The sequence below is a fragment of the Dendrobates tinctorius genome, unplaced genomic scaffold, assembly GCF_039654945.1.
Source record: "Dendrobates tinctorius isolate UK_male_01 unplaced genomic scaffold, ASM3965494v1 ptg000011l, whole genome shotgun sequence".
NCBI classification, from domain to species: domain Eukaryota; kingdom Metazoa; phylum Chordata; class Amphibia; order Anura; family Dendrobatidae; genus Dendrobates; species Dendrobates tinctorius.
Window position 1 is genome coordinate 129,224,442 of NW_027361679.1, and position 19,589 is coordinate 129,244,030.

General features: G+C 46.0%; 1 protein-coding gene across 6 annotated transcripts in view; it reads left to right on the forward strand.

Annotated features, from left to right (window-relative positions):
• The window catches only part of FCHO1 (FCH and mu domain containing endocytic adaptor 1), a 212,451-nt gene that overhangs the window by 73,260 nt on the left and 119,602 nt on the right, over positions 1–19,589 (forward strand). For all 6 annotated transcript variants that reach the window (XM_073547749.1, XM_073547741.1, XM_073547775.1 and 3 more), the window contains exon 3: positions 8,193–8,284. In XM_073547749.1, the coding sequence (XP_073403850.1) occupies positions 8,193–8,284 (92 nt within the window). The remainder of the gene's footprint in view (positions 1–8,192; positions 8,285–19,589) is intronic.

Sequence of the window (19,589 nt, forward strand, 5' to 3'; positions counted from 1 at the left end):
TACCACATTTGTGCACTTTTTATTGTTTACTTACATAAGTAAATTTATTTATTGGAAACATGTTTTTCTCTCTCTCACTTCAGCTTCTGACAGGCAGGGAAGGCGGCATGCCAGCACCTGCTCCCAGCAAGCCACCTTCCCTGCAGGTTCCTGAAGGACCCTGGGCCATCTTGCGGACGAGGATCTCCATGGAGACCATCAGGGCCACATTGCGTTGTCCTGATGGAAGCGCGCAGGTAGCCCACTCCCTGCACGATGCTCCTCGATGCTGCTGTCACTACTGATCACTCAAACCTGACACCTGCACCCGATCGCTGTGGTGATCAGCGTGAGGCTGCGCGATCGTGCCACCATACATATGCTGCTGTTTGTGGGAACGCAGCTCCCGCAGAGCAGTATATGTATGGCGTATGTCGAGAAGGTGAGGGGTGGGTTATCTTTTTTTTTTTTTTTTTTCTGCCAAGGGCCATTTGGATATTTATGCCATCCTTCTCTGACACTGGTTTCATGACTTAATCTTTCATTGCATGCCGTTCAATGTTCAGTAGTGAACACTGCGTGTGTTATAAATGGGTCACCGAGGAGGAACAACAAAAAAGCTAAGTCCAGAAAAATAGAGAGGTTGGTAACTATGCAGATCCCTGGTCTTAACCACGCAACTAACAGTAGCAGTGGAGCGTTCCTACGATGTTCCTAGGCGCCTCGTCACCGCCGGAGGACTACATAAACCTAAAGCAAGAAAACTAACTAAACTAACTGCCCCAGAGCAGACCCCAAAGGAATAGATAGCCCCAACACATGTATTGATGGTGAAGCAAGATGAAAACACAAACACAGGCAGGAAAATAGGCTGAGCAAACGATGGGGCCAGACTAACTAGAAAGGAAAGGAAAGCCACTGTCTGCAATCTGCCAAAAAACCCTACCAAAATAATGTCCAACACGTCTGATAGCAAAATTAACCCTGAAGTCACTAGACTTCTCCCATTATATCAGCACTCTGAAATATTCTGAAACAGAGCAAAAAGAGGCCAATCTAATAAGGGACAAAAAGGCAAATACAGATAAATATGAGTGGAAGTTCAGCATAGCCCCAGCAGGGGCAAGCTGACCATACAAGAAACTGAATTGACCAACAAGTGCAAGTGTGAACATTAGCAAAAAACAAACTTAACTTGAGAAGACTGGAAGAGAGCTGAAGTCCAAGACCTGAGAAGCAGACTGAATCACCAGCACTAGAATAGGGCGTCGGCTGTCTTATATCCAGTCTGATACTCCAGAGATCCAATCGTTATCCTCCTCATCAGGTGGTAGATCACTACCACCTAAACCAACCTCACTACCTACTGTCACCACCAGAGGGAGAACGGAAGGAGAACTCTCAACTGGTAGAGCAGAAAATGAACTCATAACAGCGTGTGTGTGCTAACAGAGCAAGAAGAAATTAATGAGCTTGTGGCAATCAAAATACAGCTCCCTGCCCAAGAATGCGGTCCCTGAGAATCTGCTCGGGGACCTGATAAAAGGTCATCGAGGGCCGTAAATGGCCCTGGGGCCTGAGGTTCCCCACCTCAAAGGGTTTATACAAGACTTTTAAAAAAATAAAAAAATAAAATAAAAAAAAAATTTAACTATGGGCTTGAAAACCAACAGGCAGGAGATTGCCTGCCTGTTCTGCCCAGTGCAGATCTGTTCTGGCACTGAGTCTGCGGCTTCCGCTGATGCCATGTCAGCAGAACAGAGGCTTCCCTTCCATTCTGTTGATAGTGCTTGACAACCAATGTCTCTCAGCCAGCTCCCCTCTGTATAACTGGGAAGCAGGCCGTCAATCAGCATGATCTCTGCACTTGCTCCACGTCAACAGAGCAGCCTGGAAGACGAGCTGCTCTGATGTGGAGCAGCTGAATTGCCAGCAGGAGTGGTCAGTGACCACTTTGAGCCGGCGCTGGACAACTAGTTAGCAACTGCTTACCTGTTAATTATTATTTTTTTTTTTTTTTTACTAGTCAGGCTTTGCAATGGAGCATTGCTGGTTGCAAATAAGTGTTTCAAACTAGTTCTTTTTGGTCCTGTTATATACTTCTTGACCAAGCGATGTGTGCCTTTTCACTCTGGTGTTGTGTACCACAAGTTGAGAGATGCTGCTATAGGGAAGCCTAAAAGGAGACGCTTGAAGAAAAGAGAATAAAAAGGCCCACTTGGCACATGCTGCATGTGAAAAACAAATGTTAGTCACTGGAGTGAGATAAAACACTTACTAGCGGTTGCAGCATGGTCTGTTTGTCTCTGCTCCTATCCCCTTTCTCTGTAATTTGACACATCATTGAGCTGTTAGCCTGTCTTATATTGCGCAAGATGGATTTTTCAGCTGTAATTTTGAGTGAATTATTATGAATACAGGTGTTGCAAAAGATTAATCTCTTTTTAGGATATTTAACAAAGTTTAGTCTATGCTCTTATGTCCAGCTAAAAAGACACCATTGAAAAGGGGTCCAAATTGACCCCAAAGTTGTTCACTTTGGACACTGCTATTTTATACTTTTAAATATTTATTCTCGCGTTATGTCGGTATAGGTATTTAGACAGAATAAAATAAGTTCTCAGTTGACTTGCTTCTAATATATGCATTAGTTCTATGTGCTTTTGTCTTCCATTGTTCGTAGCTCGTTGTCAAGGGGAGCGGACACTAGAACTGTCTGAACGTTTAGGCTAAAGGGCATGTCACACTAAGAGATATCGCTAGCAATATCGCTATAACTAGTGACGTTATAGCGATATTGCTAGCGATATCTCTGTGTCTGATACTTACCTACGACCCGCTCCCCCGCTGGTTATCGCTGATCGCGCGAGAACGTTCAGGACTGTTTCTCGTCGTCAGCTTCCTGTGGCGCTTCCTGCTGTGAGGACGAGCGACGCGTGGAGCCGGGCGGGAGGACGCAGGATCGGCTGGTGTGACAGGTAAGTAGCGATCCCCGTCCCCAGCGATGTCGCTAGTGAGATCTGCCTGTGTGGCAGCTCACTAGCGACCACTTAGCGATGTACCAGCGATCCTGACCGCGTCATATCGCTGGTCGGGATCGCTGGTACATCGCTAAGTGTGACAGTACCTTAAGTGCACACGTTGCAGAAAATTTCTGCTCAAAAACCTGACTCCTTTACCAGAAACCGCAACCTATTTTCCCGCAACGGTTTTTGCGCGTTTTTTGATGCGGTTTTTCCGCAGCGGTTTCAAAACGCATGGAAGAAGCCAAAACCGCGGAAAAATCCGCAAAATTAATGAGCATGCTGCGTTTTTTACCGCGTTGCGGTTTTTTCGCAGTAAAAAAAAACCGCATCAATGTGCACAAAAAGTGCAAAATGCATATACATGACTGGGAAGCTTATTTTTAGCGGTTTTATAGCGGTTTTGTAGTGAAAACCGCGGTAAAAACCGCTAAAAAACCGCTGTGTGTGAACACAGCCTTATAGTAGCTACTGTCAAGGCTGGGAACAGAAGAGCTGACTCCCGAGATCTCAGCCATCTCTCTGGCCCATTTATTTCTACAGAGCCGTTCTATACTGCTTGCAGCTCTCCTCACCTTTTTCTCTGCTTTTTGACTTGCAGCTGTTATCAGTCCTGTAACATCACATGCCCACACCCTACCCTAGCCTTCATCTTTTGGCTCCTGAGCCATGTCTTAGGGTACCGTTGCACATAGCGATGCACCAGCGATCCCGACAACGATATGGATCGCTGGTGCATCGCTAAGTGGTCGCTAGTGAGCTGCCACACTGGCAGATCTCACCAGCGACATCGCTGGGGTCGGGGGTCGCTACTTACCTGTCAGAAGCGGCCATCCTGCATCCTCCCGCCCGCGTCCACGTGTCGCTCGTCGGCGCCACAGGAAGCCCAGCAGGAAGCGCCCGACAAGAAATGATCCAGGAGCTTCTCGCGCGATCAGCGATAACCAGCGGGGGAGCCGGTCGGAGGTAAGTATCACATGCAGCGATATCGCTAGCAATATCGCTGCAACGTCACAAAATCGGTGACTTTACAGTGATATTGCTAGCGATATCGCAGTGTGTAACGGGGGCTTTATGTTTAATGGAACTGTTTTTGCGTTATGTAAATGTAGCAATAGCTATACAGACTTTAAAACAAGCACACAGATCAACAGCTTGCTCCTTGAATCTGTCAGCAGAATGTCATGCCCCCACTATTTGAAAGAGCTACATGCACATATATAAAGCCAAGTGTAGGGAAGTTGGACTGACAGATCTGCCTGTACTGAGTTGCAGAGGGATGGCACAGTATAGGTGTGAAAGCGCTGAGATAAAGAGGGTGCCCTATTATACTGTAGTTTGACCATTGGAGAGCAGTGGAGAGTGTAAGACTGGGACTGAATAACTGCCATTGGTCAGAGAAACTGTCAGGTGATAGTGGTCGGAGCTACCAAGACTGGGAGGATAAAAGGCTGAGGGAAGGTTCTGGGAGGTCCAGTCAGTAAGGGGAGCACACTTGAGAGGAGGTTCTGCTGTGGGGATAGACACAGTAGAAAGGCTCCAGAGAGGACGGACAGTTGAGGCAGTCACGGGGGGTGACCCAGAGGACGGTAGCCACAGACGTAGAAGGTCTGTGGGTATTGGATGGACGGTGTACTCAGAATGGTGAAGCGCTGTGGTGGATGGGCCTAGGGCAGCCACAGTGAAAAGAGCCACAGAGGACGTCACGGTTATAATAACAAAGGAATTGAAGGTACCAGAGCCTGTACACAGAGAAGTGTAAACTGCTGTCATGAGCTGCGGTGGTCGTCATAAGGACGGCCAATAAAAACGGACCTGTTGAATACAACCTCTGTCTCAGTCTCGTGTCTGTCGGCGGCAAGAAGCGGGTCACCCCCCCCCCCCCCCCCCCCAATCCCTGTTGGTTAAACTCTTACCCATCCTACACAAGCACAGCAATAGGTTTACTAGACCAGTCCATTTCTCCTTTATTGAGAACCCGACATTTGCATTTATATGAAAATGAGGCTGTAGATCTGAAGCCTCCTTTACCCAGCACTACCTCCTCCTGCTTGACTCAAGGCCTCCTTGCCTGAAATCACATAACATAGAAGCTGTCACTCAAGCAAGGGGAGGTGTCACTGGGTGGTATTATAGCTGGATTGACGAACTTCAGATCTACCATCGTTTTTCAGCAACATTGAAAGGGACCGGCCATGTAAAGGTATAGCTGGACTTGGCTTTTAAAGAGCTACATAAACATATAAACAGTTTCAAGTGTAAAACTGTGCTGACCGATTTCACTTTCAAAGGGCTATTCTCAAGTTGTCTTTTGAGCTGCTTAACCAAACTGCAGTTTCCTTAGGGTTCGTTTCTACGGTCAGGATTTGCTGCTGTTTTGACGCTGCATATTTCTAGAAACCCCATGTCCACTGTGCGTCTATATGCACCTACGGATCACCTGTGGATACTGACATGCAGTGCGTCTTTCAGGTTCACAGCATGTCCATTTCTCTTGCGGGTATGCATGCAGATTTTCCCCATAGACTTGCATTAATGTGGAAAATCTGCATGTGTGTAGGAAAAAAAAACAAATAACGCATGTCTGCTAATGCATAATGGGTGTGGACATTCTGCAGCCTCATAACCGCAGCAGATCGCCCTTACTGCTTGGAATTGGGCAGGATAGGCACTCTTTGCTGAGTCATAGAGCTATAGTATTTGTAGAACTATAAAGCTCAGCATATGTTCTGCTGTAACATATTCAGTTATCACTGATTTTTGTTCTGAAGTATTCACTTCAATTACATTTACACACAGAGGTAACCAGTAGGGATGGGCAAATAGCATTGTTGCTGGGGTCTCCTCGAGCATGCTCGGGTGGTCTCCGAATATTTTGACGTGCTCGGAGATGTAGTTTTCGTCGTCTCAGGTGCATGATTTGCGACTTGTAGACAGGCTGAATACATGTGGGAATTCCCTAACAAACAGGCATTCCTCACATGTATTTAAGCTGTCCAGCAGTCGCAAATCATGCAGCAGAGACAACGAAAACTAAATCTCCGAGCACGCCAAAATACTCGGACCACCGGAGCATGCTCGGAAAAGCCCAAGCAACAAGTATACTTGCTCATCGCTAGTAATCAGGCATCTGAACAAGTACTAGGCTTCAGACAGTGAGAGCTTTGATTCAGAGACCTGCTCTGAAAGCAGCCAACGCTAGAGGCCTGTTGATTTTGCCGGATTTATAACAGCAACTTGTCATGAGCTGAAAGCGGGAGATGTGAGCAGATGACTACTAATAGAAATCAATAGGATGCAGAGAGGTGGCTTGAATATTAGGAGTTGAACCTCCTCCTGGAATGTAACTTTTGCACACACTCTGCCAGTGTCTGGGCAGGTTCTGGCAGTCGATCAACGTGTGACCCAGCTGTACACTGTGCAAGATAAAAGCTCTCCCAGCAGGAGACTGCTGTATACTGTGCAAGATAAAATATCTCCCAGCAGGAGACTGATAGCATATTTAAAAGCAAGTTTGTAGCAAAGTTGCTTATTTTCATGCTGTGTTAACTAAATTAAAGCAATTTAATAACTTGAGACTACCCCTTTGAATACAGTCACATCAGCCAGCAGGAAGGATTAAACCGAAGTGTTACTCAAGGAGGAGCACTCGCCACCGAGTATCAAGGAAGTTGGAAGGGTTTTAAAGCAAAAAGTCGCATGTGCAGCTGAAATGTAAATTTTTATGCTTTTTGCAATTGATGACTCAGCCAAAAATATCTGGAAGACACAAAACACGCCCATAATAGTGATCTTTTAATTTGTGATTATTTACTTTTTTAAATAATCTGGCTACTGCTCATAAACAGGCAGTCCTACCCATAAATGCAATCTGTTGTAGGCCAATTACATATGGCCATGTTTTAGTCAATATTTTTGCATCCGTATTTGTAAGCTAAATGCAAGGAGTGGGACATAAACGGAGCATGATAGTAATGGAGAATACTGCCATGAGAAAAGCTTGGCATAGTAAGATTTCTATATTCGTGGCTCACCGCTAGGGCTAAACTGGGAGTGAGAGGCTTGTGGATGTAAGATATCCTTGTAATTCTCCGACTTGATGAAAAGGACCTAAGTAATGGTTCCTGTATGACCCTCCGCCATGGTGACTAGCTAATCTGCTCATTGCTCTTCCTTCCGGGCTGGTGCCGTTCCAGAACATGCCAGACCCCTGCTAATTTGATTTTCTACTTCCTGCATATGTAGTTGTCTCCGGAGCGTAATGATGCCCTGGCTCACAAGCTGGTAACCATATTTCCTTGTTAATCCTTTCTGAACAGCGTACAAGTTTCTTACTTTTGTAGCATTAGAGCATGAGACCTGATGCATAAATGACCCTAAAGAAATGCTGTACGTGTCCTTGCGTTGACCTCTGGCACATTCTATTTGGCCTTCTCTCATTTTGTCTGTAGGAAAGCTTGGGTGACCACCTGAATTGCGTTCACATGGGTTGTCCCCCCGCTTCCCCAGCACATGGATTACAGACGTGGTGTATTATTGCTATAGGGTTTGTCATTTGTGTATAGCAATGGTTAAATCCCCCCAATGTATTCCGTGTAGTGCTGGAGTCCATTTTCTGCCTGCTCGCTAGGGGTTATCTTGGACTAATGTGGGCGTCTGCTTGGGCCTTGTTCACATTCAGAGGGAAGATCTAGTAACTACGAGCAACCGATCTCCCTTGACGACCAGACTTGCTGCTTCAGCCTGGCACACAAGCCCATTCTGTGCCCTAGAGCCGCACACAGACTGGCATTGTCCCCGGCTAGAGGCCAGCGCTGTCATCTGCCGTCCTTGCCATTGTGCCTCTCTGCAGGTGTCCCATGCATGCACATCTGGGCTTCTCGCTGACTTATAAGTTCCTTCCTCAGCGTTTCCTTGCTCTTTCGTACTCTCTCTCTGTAAGGAAGCAGGCTGATTGTACAAATGGATGTACTGTGCAAATCATTTTAAGTTTTCCTAAAAGTGCATGTTTTATGTTCCTTTCTATTCTATTTGCTGCCTGGAATATAAGCTTTCTCTCTCCCACATTAATCTATAGTAATGGAAGTGTCATTTTTTTTTTCTATCCTGTTCCCGGACCCTGCTCTCCTTATTTTCTATTATTTGTAAATCCGTATTCTGTCATTTTGATGTTGGATCTTTTATTTGCAGGGAGATAAAAATTCTGGTTTTGCAGTGTTGTACCACAATATGAAACATGGGCATCTTTCCATCAAGGAATTGGCAGAATTTGTGCGAGAAAGGTAAGGTTTCTGCGCAGTAGTGATTATTTTATTTTTTTTTTTTTAGCTTGCTGTGCCTTGGTAAAGAAATGCTGACGCCGTTTCGCACACTTGTTTTCTGATCTCTAGAATTTAAAGAGCTAAATTTCTATATTGTGTAATACATTGGATCCTAAAACTGTTGCACTGTACATGGATCACAATAATGTGAGGCATCAGTAATTGATCACATTTTACTTGCAGGTAGAAAATGTAATTTTCAGATAATTCTCGGCCAGCTTCCTTCTACGGCATGGAGACGCTAGATGTAATTCTGCATGTCATTTATGGGCTTAGATAGATGCTGTGCCCATAGATTGTCCCGGCTCATCTAGATGTGATTTGTGCTAATCATTTAGTCTTCTGTAAAACAACTTTTGGTAATTAGTAATGCAGGGTTTTTTTTGTTTTTTTTTGATTATCAGCATAATCTATTATGGTAAAGGGGTGAAGTAAGACAAAAAGAAGATGTGATTAAAAATAAAATTTTTATTTAACAATTTAAAATAATTGATATAAAAAGACAGGGCAAAAAGGGGCCTCCAATAGAAGGGGGAGGCTGACCAGCAATTACATAACAATGGTATTAATAAATATAGAAATAAATTAATATTGCATAAATAAATAGATAATAAAGTGCACAGAAAATTATATTCCCAAAGGATGGAATATTAAAGTCCAAAAGGTATCTGCAATCCCCTAAATATAGGCTGATAGATGCATTCTCAGCAAAGGCAAATTGTATTGCTTGTTGTGCTGAGAAGTGACAAAAACACTACTTCAGCATCATGTGAGTACAGCCTAAAAGGAAGGGGGTTTCGGAGGGACACAATTCAAAGAGGTGAAATGCTGGGCTGTGCACAGGACAGCAAATTCTGGTAATCCTCCCCCCCCCCCCCCCCGACACGCGCCGTTTCACAATTGGCTTCATCCGGGGGTCTGTACAGGAGAGTAGGTGTTGAGGTGGTTTTATAAAATAGGTGACAGAAGCCCATAGGCTGTGGTGCTGTATGCAGATCTGTGCGCAGGACCTTGGAGAGCGTATGCGTCAGGAACTGCTCCCCATTGCGAAGGGACTTTTGGAATTGCGCTCCGTGAATTCCACTGCAGTCATGTGGGTGACCGTCTTTTTATATCAATTATTTTAAATTGTTAACAAATAAAATTTTTTATTTTTAATCATATCTTTCTTTTGTCTTCCTTCACTTCCTCTCTTATGGCACCCCTTTACCATAATAGATTATGCTCATAATGTATCATTGAAGTGACTTTGGCCGTCATTAATTAGGACTATGGGAATAATTTTTATTTGGCCAACAAACAAAGTGGACCTAAAAGGAAGCAAAAAGTATGAGGCTGGATTGTCACATAGAATTTCTTATTCCATCTATTTCAAAAGATCAGCAGACTGGCACTGTGGAAAATATATACTGCTGGAGTATGCAATGCTGGTTAAAAGAGGACGCCAGACATGGGGGTGCTCAACTATGCAGCAGAATGACCTCCAAAAATTACAAGAGTAGAAGAAGAAAAGTCGGTAGCAGTCACCAATGCCACATTATTTAGTGTGTGTAAAAAAAAAAATATATATATATATATATATATATATATATATATATATATATATATATATTTATTAGAATTTCCAAGGTTTAGCCCTTAAGCAGCCAGTCTCTCTGCTGACACGGCAGATGTATAGCCCAGTTGTGTCCGGACCCGTGCCAGCATATCCGTTGATACAGACTCCACTGTTTCAGCTTCTTTCTGTGGGTGGCTCCATCAAGGACGCTGTCCATCTCTTCCCCAGCCACAGGATCTGAGCAACAGTAGACTATAGCTATAACCCGTGATACAAGATGGAACATATGTACACACTATGAAATTGCTGGGCATTATGTTTATTTTAATGGAGCGCTTTATCAGACAGAATCCCCCTGAAAAAGCTGCCATGTGCACATGCCCTTAGGTAGGGTGTACACCGCTTTATAGGCTTTTACCGGAGCCCTATACAATGGTAATCTACAGACATATAGAGTTGTGTAATGCACTTTGCTCAGTAGTTTAGAAGACCGTTATGTTTTATTCCAGAAAGCATTTGTCAGGTGCGATTTGACCCATAGCAACCTATTGGATCCCTACTTCCAACTTTTCTTCTTCTCTGACATTTATCAGATACATTGCTGTTGTCCCCTTTCTATAGCAAGCCTCCTTGTGAAAGCTCCCATGTTTCCAGCACTCTGCCTGCATATAGAGGGAGTGAGAAATTGGTAGCACAATAAACAGTATGGTGCAAAAAAGGCGGAGGTGTCGTCATAGCAACTGATGACATGATTTTCCGAATGTAGTAAGGATGGAATTGATGTATATAATACTTGCAGAGTGCTGTTGTGTATGGTTTGTATTTGCACCTGTGCACTCACATAACCTTAGTGTGTGCCAGTTTCTATGTGCTATGCATTGGAGGATGGTAGGCCATGCACCCTTTCATTCACCCATCTTTCCCAGACTTTTTTATTAGAATTAAGTGTAGCTGGATCCTATTCTTCCCCAGTTCATGTGAAGACTAGTGATGAGCGAATTTGGAAAACGATCGCAAAACAGAAATTCAGCACAAATGTGACACATTCGGATTTGTGATTTGGAAGCACAAGCAAAGTGTTATAAAATCGGTAACCTTCGGTAAAAAGTACGGGAAAATATTAGCGTTGCCACTAAAGTATTTTGAACACTTTGGCTACGATAATGGTGGTGTATGATGAGCGTCGGGCAGAGGAGCGGCGTGCTTATAGCCTTTTTTGTTTCTAACTTTGTGTGCACTTTGTGGCTAGCCGCAATCAGGTCGCACGACCACCCACAACGTCCTGACACCACGGCTTGTGTCATTGGCTGCTCTAATCACATGTTCCTCTCCATATAAATAGTGGACATCTTTTTTTAGCTCCATATTGACCCTGTAACAGCGCCGAGAGGCTGCCCCTAACACTGGCACTGTTAACAGCAAGATTTTAGCTAGTTAGCTAGGCGGTTCTTTATTAACCAGAAAGTTCAACTTTTTTTTTTTTTTTTGGGCCATAAATGAGGTCCACAGACTAAGCCAGCAGGGCGCATGTCATAAAAGTGTGTTGTGCACTGCTTCTATTGTGCTCGACCATTCTAAATCTTATTTTTTACTCGCTAAATGTGAAACAGCATGCCATAGCCCACCTTGTCATGTAGTGCTGTGGTGACATTGTTGTGTGATTTGAGCTGTTGTACCTGAATTTTTATTTTTTTTTCTTTGGTGTAGCTGCTTTCGTGATTCACAATGTCATCTCTCACCTTGTTATTTAGTGGTGGTGAAATTCCACAGTGTGCATAGCTCATGCACATGTAGAGGAAAAAAAAATGTTACTAAACGTGATACAGCCTGCCATATTCCTCATTGTAATTTTGCGGTGGTTAAATTGTGGTGTGTTCAGAGCTGTTGCATATTTAAAAAAAATAAACTTTCTGGGTTCACATAAAAAAACAAAAAAATCAATTACTAACGTTGTACAAAGAATGTTAAACAGCATCTCCCTTTCACATTTTTTCTAGCATTTAGTCTGTTATACAGGCCTCATCCACAGGCCCCTCAAAAATTCTTCTGTTACTAACGTCATGCAGTAGAGGAGATTTAATTTTAAAATTGTTTGGAGCATGTCATAATTGTTATACAGGCCTCATCCGCAATCAAACAATTCTTTCATCTGTTACTAATGCAATTCAGCATAACATATTTTCCCGTCTCCCCATGACGGCACACATGAAAGGGGATCCGCCCAGTCAGGACAGGAACCCTACTGAAGATAAAAGGGCGGTACCTCTCCCTCGCTTCACTTGGGTTTCCTGTCCTGACAGGGATCCGTGTGGTGAAAACCGCGGTACATGATAGCATACCTGCCCACCCCCGTGCCAGCATGGAAGATCAGGCAGAGCCTGTGCGCTGGGCGTCGGGGGTGGAAGCGCCGTCCGCGGGTCCCCCGGGGCTCAGCGTCTGAGCGGGCGTTGGTGCAGCACGGTCAGGGGTCCAGGGGCTCTTCCGTGTCTGCCGCGCCGCCCTCTGCCTGCATTCAGGAGGGGCGGCCGCTTCCGGGTCGCGCCCCTCTGACGTCACGCGCAAGGCACGCTGGGAATGGGTGGCGCCGGATCCAAGATGGTGACGCACATGAAAAAAACGCTGGCTGGCAAAAGATCATCCCGGCAGTGTGGCAGGGGGGGAGGGGCTGTGAATGGGCACCGGAGGAGGCGGAGAGTGCAGTGGATCCCTCTCATAAAGAGGGATGACCACAGAAGACGTACTCATGCCCAAAACTTCACAATGGAAGTGGGGTAAGAAGAGCAGCAGCAGCAGCGACAGCAGCAGCAAGAGCTCTTGCCAGATGCCGTGCCGAGCCGCCAGCATACCAGCAGCAGCCGCTCGAGTGGTGGGAGCGGCAATCGTAAACACGACCGGCATGACTCTGAGACGTCCAGAAAAAACATCACGAGTGCATCTGAGGAGCCGTCGAGATCGGTACCCTTGATTGACAGCGGTGGTGAGTGATCTACGTGAATGTCACCCTTATGGTAACGGGGTTCCATTTTTCTGTTTGATCACTAGGGGTCGAGGAAGTCTAGCGGCAAAACAAAGAATAGAGAATGCACCCTATGCAGAGACCAGCTGGCAGGTCAGTGGCAGAAAGACCTCTGCGCTGACTGTATAAAGAAAACCATACGGGAGGAAACCCCTGATTTGGTGACTAGCCTTAGGGCTATAATAGAAGAGGAGGTGAAAGGCTCCCTAAAGGCAGCCCTTAAAAAGACAGATAAATGAAGCCGCAAAAGGGATTCTGATTCCACCTCCTCTTCCTCTACTCAGTCCTCAGAATCCTCCTCGGACAGCGATATAGGGGGCCTTCTGTGTTTCCCAACAGAGGATGTAGAAAAACTGGTCAAAGCTGTCAGGTCTACAGTGGGCCTTAAAAAGGAAAAGACTCCTAAATCATTGGAGGATGTTATGTTTGGAGCACTGGAGGAAAGGAAAAAATGCACCTTCCCTGTAAATGATAAGATAAAGGCCTTAATTGACACGGAATGGAAAAAACCTGAGAGGTCGGGTGCCTTACCTTCTACAGTACTTCAAAAAGGAGGTACCCATTTGAACAAAAAGACTCAGAACCCTGGGAAAAAGTCCCAAAAATTGATGGTGCTGTAGCTAAATCCTCAAAAAAGGTATCTTTACCATTAGAGGACTGGCGTGCTGAAAGACCCGTTTGATAAAAAAAAAAGCAGATGGGTTCCTGAAGCATATCTGGAAAGCATCGGCAGGTGGATTAAAACCGGCAATAGCTGGTACTTGTACTGCTCGTGCCCTCATGGTCTGGCTACAACAAATAGAGGACCAGATCAGGGATAAAGTTCCTAGGGATGAAATACTGTCTAATCTGACACTGGTACATGGAGCTGTGGCTTTCCTAGCGAATACCTCAGCAGATTCCGCAAGATTAACAGCTAGAGTGGCAAGCTTGTCAAATGCGGCAAGACAAGCCCTGTGGCTTAGAGGATTTGCCATCAAAACATAGACTATGTTCCATTCCATGTGACGGCAAATTCCTCTTCGGGAAAAAACTAGAGGAAATTTTGGAGCATGCAGGGGATAGGAAGAAAGACTTTCCCCGATTTCCGGGAGAACCCAAAAAGGAGCCCTTTCGGAAGAGAAGATTTAACAGGGTTCGTCCCCCGGGAGATAGGAAAAATTGGGACTTTAAAGAACGGAGAGGATCTGGCTATATGTTTAAAGGGCCCCCTACTTCCTCCAAAAAATCTCCCCAAAGACATCAGGTCGGAGGTAGGTGGAAGGCTTTCTCTCTTCCTTTCCGCCTGGGCATATATCCCCCCCCCCCCCCAGTACATGGGTTCTAAGCATAATCAAGATTTAAAAATAAAATTCACCCGTCCGCCCAGGCGCACCTTTATAATGACAACCCGAAGGAAAGCCCAAGACCAACAACTGGCCCTGGACACGGAATTCTTGGGACTAGTGCAAAAACAAGTCCTACAGGAAGTCCCAGTTCAAGAAGAAGGAAGGGGGTTTTACTCCCCCCTCTTTTTAATACAAAAACCAGACAGCTCTTGGAGGACCATAGTCAACCTGAAGAGTCTCAATCAGTGGGTAGACAATTGCTCCTTCAAAATGGAGTCAATCAATATGGCCACAAAGATCCTGTTCAAGCACTGCCTCATGGCAGTGATAGACTTAAAAGATGCCTACTATCATATCCCAATACATCGGGGAGTATCAAAAGTTTTTGAGAGTAGCGCTCTGTCCAAGGTCAGGTCAAATACTACCAATACTCAGCCCTTCCGTTCGGCCTGTCTACAGCCTCCAAAGTTTTCACCAAGGTGATGGTCAAAGTAATGTCATTTCTTCGTTCCCGGGACTTAGTGATTGTCCCATACCTGGACGACTTTCTTGTCGTAGGGAGGTCGGAGACCCATTGCACACACCAAGTGAAGGAAGTGATATCAACTTTAATAGGGCTAGGATGGATAGTAAATGTCCCCAAGTCGAGATTAACACCAGTAAAGGTGCAATCCTTCCTAGGGTTAATACTGGACTCCGAGCGACAGCGCTAACTCTTACCAGAGAACAAAGTGACCAAGATAAGGGGCCTAGCTCGCACAGCAATACAAAGGCCGGCTATGACACTGAGGAATGCAATGTCCCTTTTAGGCTCGTTGACATCATGCATACCCGCGGTAGCGTGGGCACAGTACCACAACTGCAGTGGGAAGTTCTGTCAGCGCAGAAACAATTGAAAAGGCGTTTAGAGGGCGAACTATGTCTCTCCATTGAGGTAAGAGATTCCCTACTCTGGTGGACTGTAGAAGAGCATCTAACAGCCGGTGTCCCGTGGCAGAAACCAGTCGAGGACATCATTACAACCGACGCAAGTGCCACAAGGTGGGGAGCACACCTGAGATCCCACTCGATACAGGGAACCTGGTCCTCGCTAGAAAAGGATCACGGTTCAAATGTAAAAGAACTATGGGCAATAGAGAAAGCAGTGAAACATTTTCTCCCCTTGCTTCGGGGCCGCCACACTCGAATCATGACAGACAATCGTGCAGTGGTAGCTTACATCAACCACCAGGGGGGAATGAGATCTCGGGGCCTCATGGAAGTATCAAATCTACTTTTCCATTTAGCAGAACAACATCTGTTATCCATCACGGCACTGCATATAAAGGGGGTTGAAAATACACAAGCAGACTTCCTGAGTCGCAGGCACCTAAAATGGGGGGGAATGGTCCCTAAACCCCCAAATCTTCCAACAAATAGTTCTAGCTTGGGGCAAGCCGGAAATAGACCTGTTCGCCACCTCACACAACCGGAAGGTCGGGAAGTTCTGCTTACTGAATCAAAGAGAGAATCCCTTCGCAGTAGATGCCCTACAAATACCCTGGAAGTTCTCCCTGGCCTATGCACTCCCCCCGATAACAATGATCTCCGTAGTAGTCCGGAAAATCAGGGAGGATCGAGCGAGAATAATTCTTATAGCTCCATTTTGGCCGAGGAGGACTTGGTTCTCCCTTCTGAGACTCATGTTAGTGACAGATCCATGGATCTTACCGGAGGTTCCAGACCTGCTTTCCCAGTGACCAGTGGTCTACTCTCAGGTGAAGAGCTTCCATGTGGCAGCCTGGAATTTGAGAGGGCACTACTGAATCGCCAGGGATTCTCACCAGGGTTAGTCTCCACCCTGTTGAAGAGTAGGAAACCTATAACATCCCAAATCTACGGTAGACTTCCTGGGGGAATCTTTAGGGGATGTAGCTCCAGTGGGACCTATCTTAGAATTCCTACAGTCGGGGCTGCAACTTGGGTTAGCCACTAACACCCTCAAAGTCCAAGTCTCGGCTCTGGGGGCCCTATATAACTGCAACCTAGCAGCCAACAGGTGGGTGTCCGGTTCATAAAGTCCTGTGGCAGGTCAAGGCTGGTCATTAGCCCAAAGATACCACCCTGGGACCTGAATCTAGTCTTAGAGGCGTTAACCAAAGATCCCTTCGAGCCATTACAAGAACTGTCACCAAAACTACTCACACTTAAAACTGTATTATTGGTAGCCTTAACATCGGCCCGTAGAGTGAGCGACCTACAAGCTCTATCTATATGCCCTCCATTTCTAAAACTTAATATGGACAAAGCAGAATTAATCATCTTTTGCCCATCTCACGTGACCCCCCCCCCCCCCCCCCCCCAATGGACCTATCCATTAAAGTAAATGGCTGCCCACTCTCTCCAGTCCCACAAGCTCGCTGCCTCGGGGTTATCCTTGACACTGATCTCTCTTTCAAACCACATATTAACTCTGCTGCCCGACTAATCCACCTGTCCCCCCGCTATTCCCCGGCCTCTCCCCTCTGTCAATCCCTGCACTGGCTCCCCATTACCCAAAGATTCCAGTTCAAAACCCTAACCATGACATACAAAGCCATCCACAACCTGAGTCCTCTGTACATCTGTGACCTAGTCTCCCGGTACTTACCTGCACGAAACCTCCGATCCTCACAAGATCTCCTTCTGTACTCCCCTCTTATCTCCTCTTCCCACAATCGCATACAAGATTTCTCCCACGCATCCCCTCTACTCTGGAACTCTCTATCACAACATATTAGACTCTCGCCTACCATGGAAACCTTCAAAAAGAACTTGAAGACCTACCTCTTCCGACAAGCCTACAGCTTGCAGTAACCACCGATCCACCAAACCGCTGCACGACCAGCTCTACCCTCGCCTACTGTATCCTCAGTCACCCATCCCATTGTAGATTGTGAGCCCTCGCAGGCAGGGTCCTCTCTCATCCTGTACCAGTCGTGACTTGTATTGTTTAAGATTACTGTACTTGTATGTATTATGTTTACCCCTCCTCACATATAAAGCGCCATGGAATAAATGGCGCAATAATAATAATAATATACGCAGATCTTGGATGTCCGAGTGGTTCTAAGACCAGACCCAGCCTACCTCCCCAAGGTGCTCCAAAAGTTTCATACGACTCAAGAGATCTCCTTGCCATCTTTCTGTAATAATCCTAGAAACCCTGGGGAGCAAAAGTTCCATACATTGGATATAAGGAGAAAGAGGAGGAAAGATCAGTCCCTGTTTTATACCTTTTCAGAGTAGTAGAAAAGGGTACGGGGTAGCTAAAAGTACCATTGCCAGATGGATCAGGGAGGCCATTATGTTATCCTACTCTGCAAGTGGCGCTCCTGTTCCAGAAGGCATCAAGGCTCACTCCACCAGAGCCGTGGCTACCTCCTGGGCAGAGAAGGCCGAGGTATCGATTGAGCAGATTGGTAAAGCCGCTACTTGGTCCTCACCTTTAACCTTTTTTAAGCACTACCGACTTGATCTATCTTCCTCTACTGACCTAACCTTTGGTAGAAGGGTGCTACAAGCGGTGGTCCCTCCCTAAGGTGTCTTATTCTACAAATGTCTCTTGTGTGCCGTCATGGGAGACGGGAAAACTCCAAGGTTACTTACCGGTAGCCGTTTTTTCCGGAGCCCATAACGGCACCTGTATATTCCCCCCCTTGTCACTACTTTGGTGTGCACTATAGTTTGGGTGCTTTTTTAGTTAAATATGTGGTGATAGTTTTACCATGTGTACTAACCCAGGGAGCCTCTCATGCTCTGTAAACCAACTGAAGCGAGGGAGAGGTACCGCCCTTTTATCTTCAGTAGGGTTCCTGTCCTGACTGGGCAGATCCCCTCTCTCATGTGTGCCGTCATGGGCTCCGTAAAAACCGGCTACCGGTAAGTAACCTTGGTGTTTCACCTTGTCATTTACTGCCGCTGAAATTCAGCTGTTTGCAGAGGTGGTACAGAGTTTAAAATCTAATTTTTTGTTCCTAATACTGTGCTCCTACCACACTATCTGAGCAACATGACTGGGGAAAAAGCGAAGGCTTGGTGTTCAAGGTGTACGTGTGGTAGGTAGTAATGTTAGTGAAAGCACTAGTGAACCAACAACGTCACGTCCTATACAAAGACAACTGACAACTTCTGTTACTGGATGACCTGCGCCACTACCCCTCTTTAGCAGATGCACAGCGTTGCACCTTGTTGACGAGGCCCAGAATAGTCATGTGCTCGAGTGGATGGCAAGCGCAGATTCCAGTGGCCTCTCCTCCTCTTCCTCAACATCACACCCAGTACAGTGTCACACCAGTACAGAGGTAGAACCCTAATTACCCCCCTCCCTGGTGTCACAGCTCTCCAACCGTACAACTGGCTGTAAGGAAACCCAGATGGGTGAGTATGAAGATCTGTTCTCACATTCTATGCAATGAGCATCCGGAGTGTACTCAAAAGCTTCACGGAGTCAAGAGGAGAAAATCTGCACCGATGCCTCAATTTTTTTTTCTTTTTTTTTTTAGATTGGACCCAGGACAGGATGAAGTAGGGTCCCAGCAGCATCCTGACTCTTGCCACCAGATGTTAAACTTGGGAGGGGCGAGGTGATCCTGATGACACTCAGATATCTCAGGCTCACACAGACTGTACTGTGCTGTCAGGACAGGAAGGAAGAGGAGGAGGGTGACTCTCAGGGCGAGCAATGTGGTAACACAGAGGATGATGATGTGGTAGATCCCAGATGGTGTGAACACAGAGGCACACAGCTAAATAGGTCATCTGAGGAGGAAGACTAGGAAGTTACATTGTGCCGTATGTCACAGACATGTAGTGATGCAGTCACGACTAGCAATGCATCCGCAGCCACAACTGTGGCTGTGACCAGCAATGTACGCGGGTCTGCAGCGCACAGGAGTGGCAAGCCTTGCCTAGCCTGGGCCTTTTTTGACACAGAAAAGGATGAGCCAACTCGTGTAATCTGCAAAAAAAAAAACTGTGTAGAGGGGGGAAAAAGTGCTATAATTTGAATACTACATGTATGATCCTTCACATGCGCAATCAACATGCGTTACTCTGGGAATCCCAGTGCACAAAAATGCAGACCTCAACCATCAGCAACCTCATCAATTGCATCTGCTGCTTCTGCTGCTGCTTCTTCCTCCTGTTGCCATGCCAAACATTGTGATGCAGGTCTCCTACCGCAGAACTTCTGGTTCTTTACTTGCCCCAGTCACGCTGACTGGGAGCCCATTGTCCGTTGTAGCGGAAGCGGACATACCTGCTGTTTTTGACCAATCTCAGAGAATGAGCACACCATAACTTTCTCAATCCACTGTAACATCTACGCCTGCACCTCCCTCATAG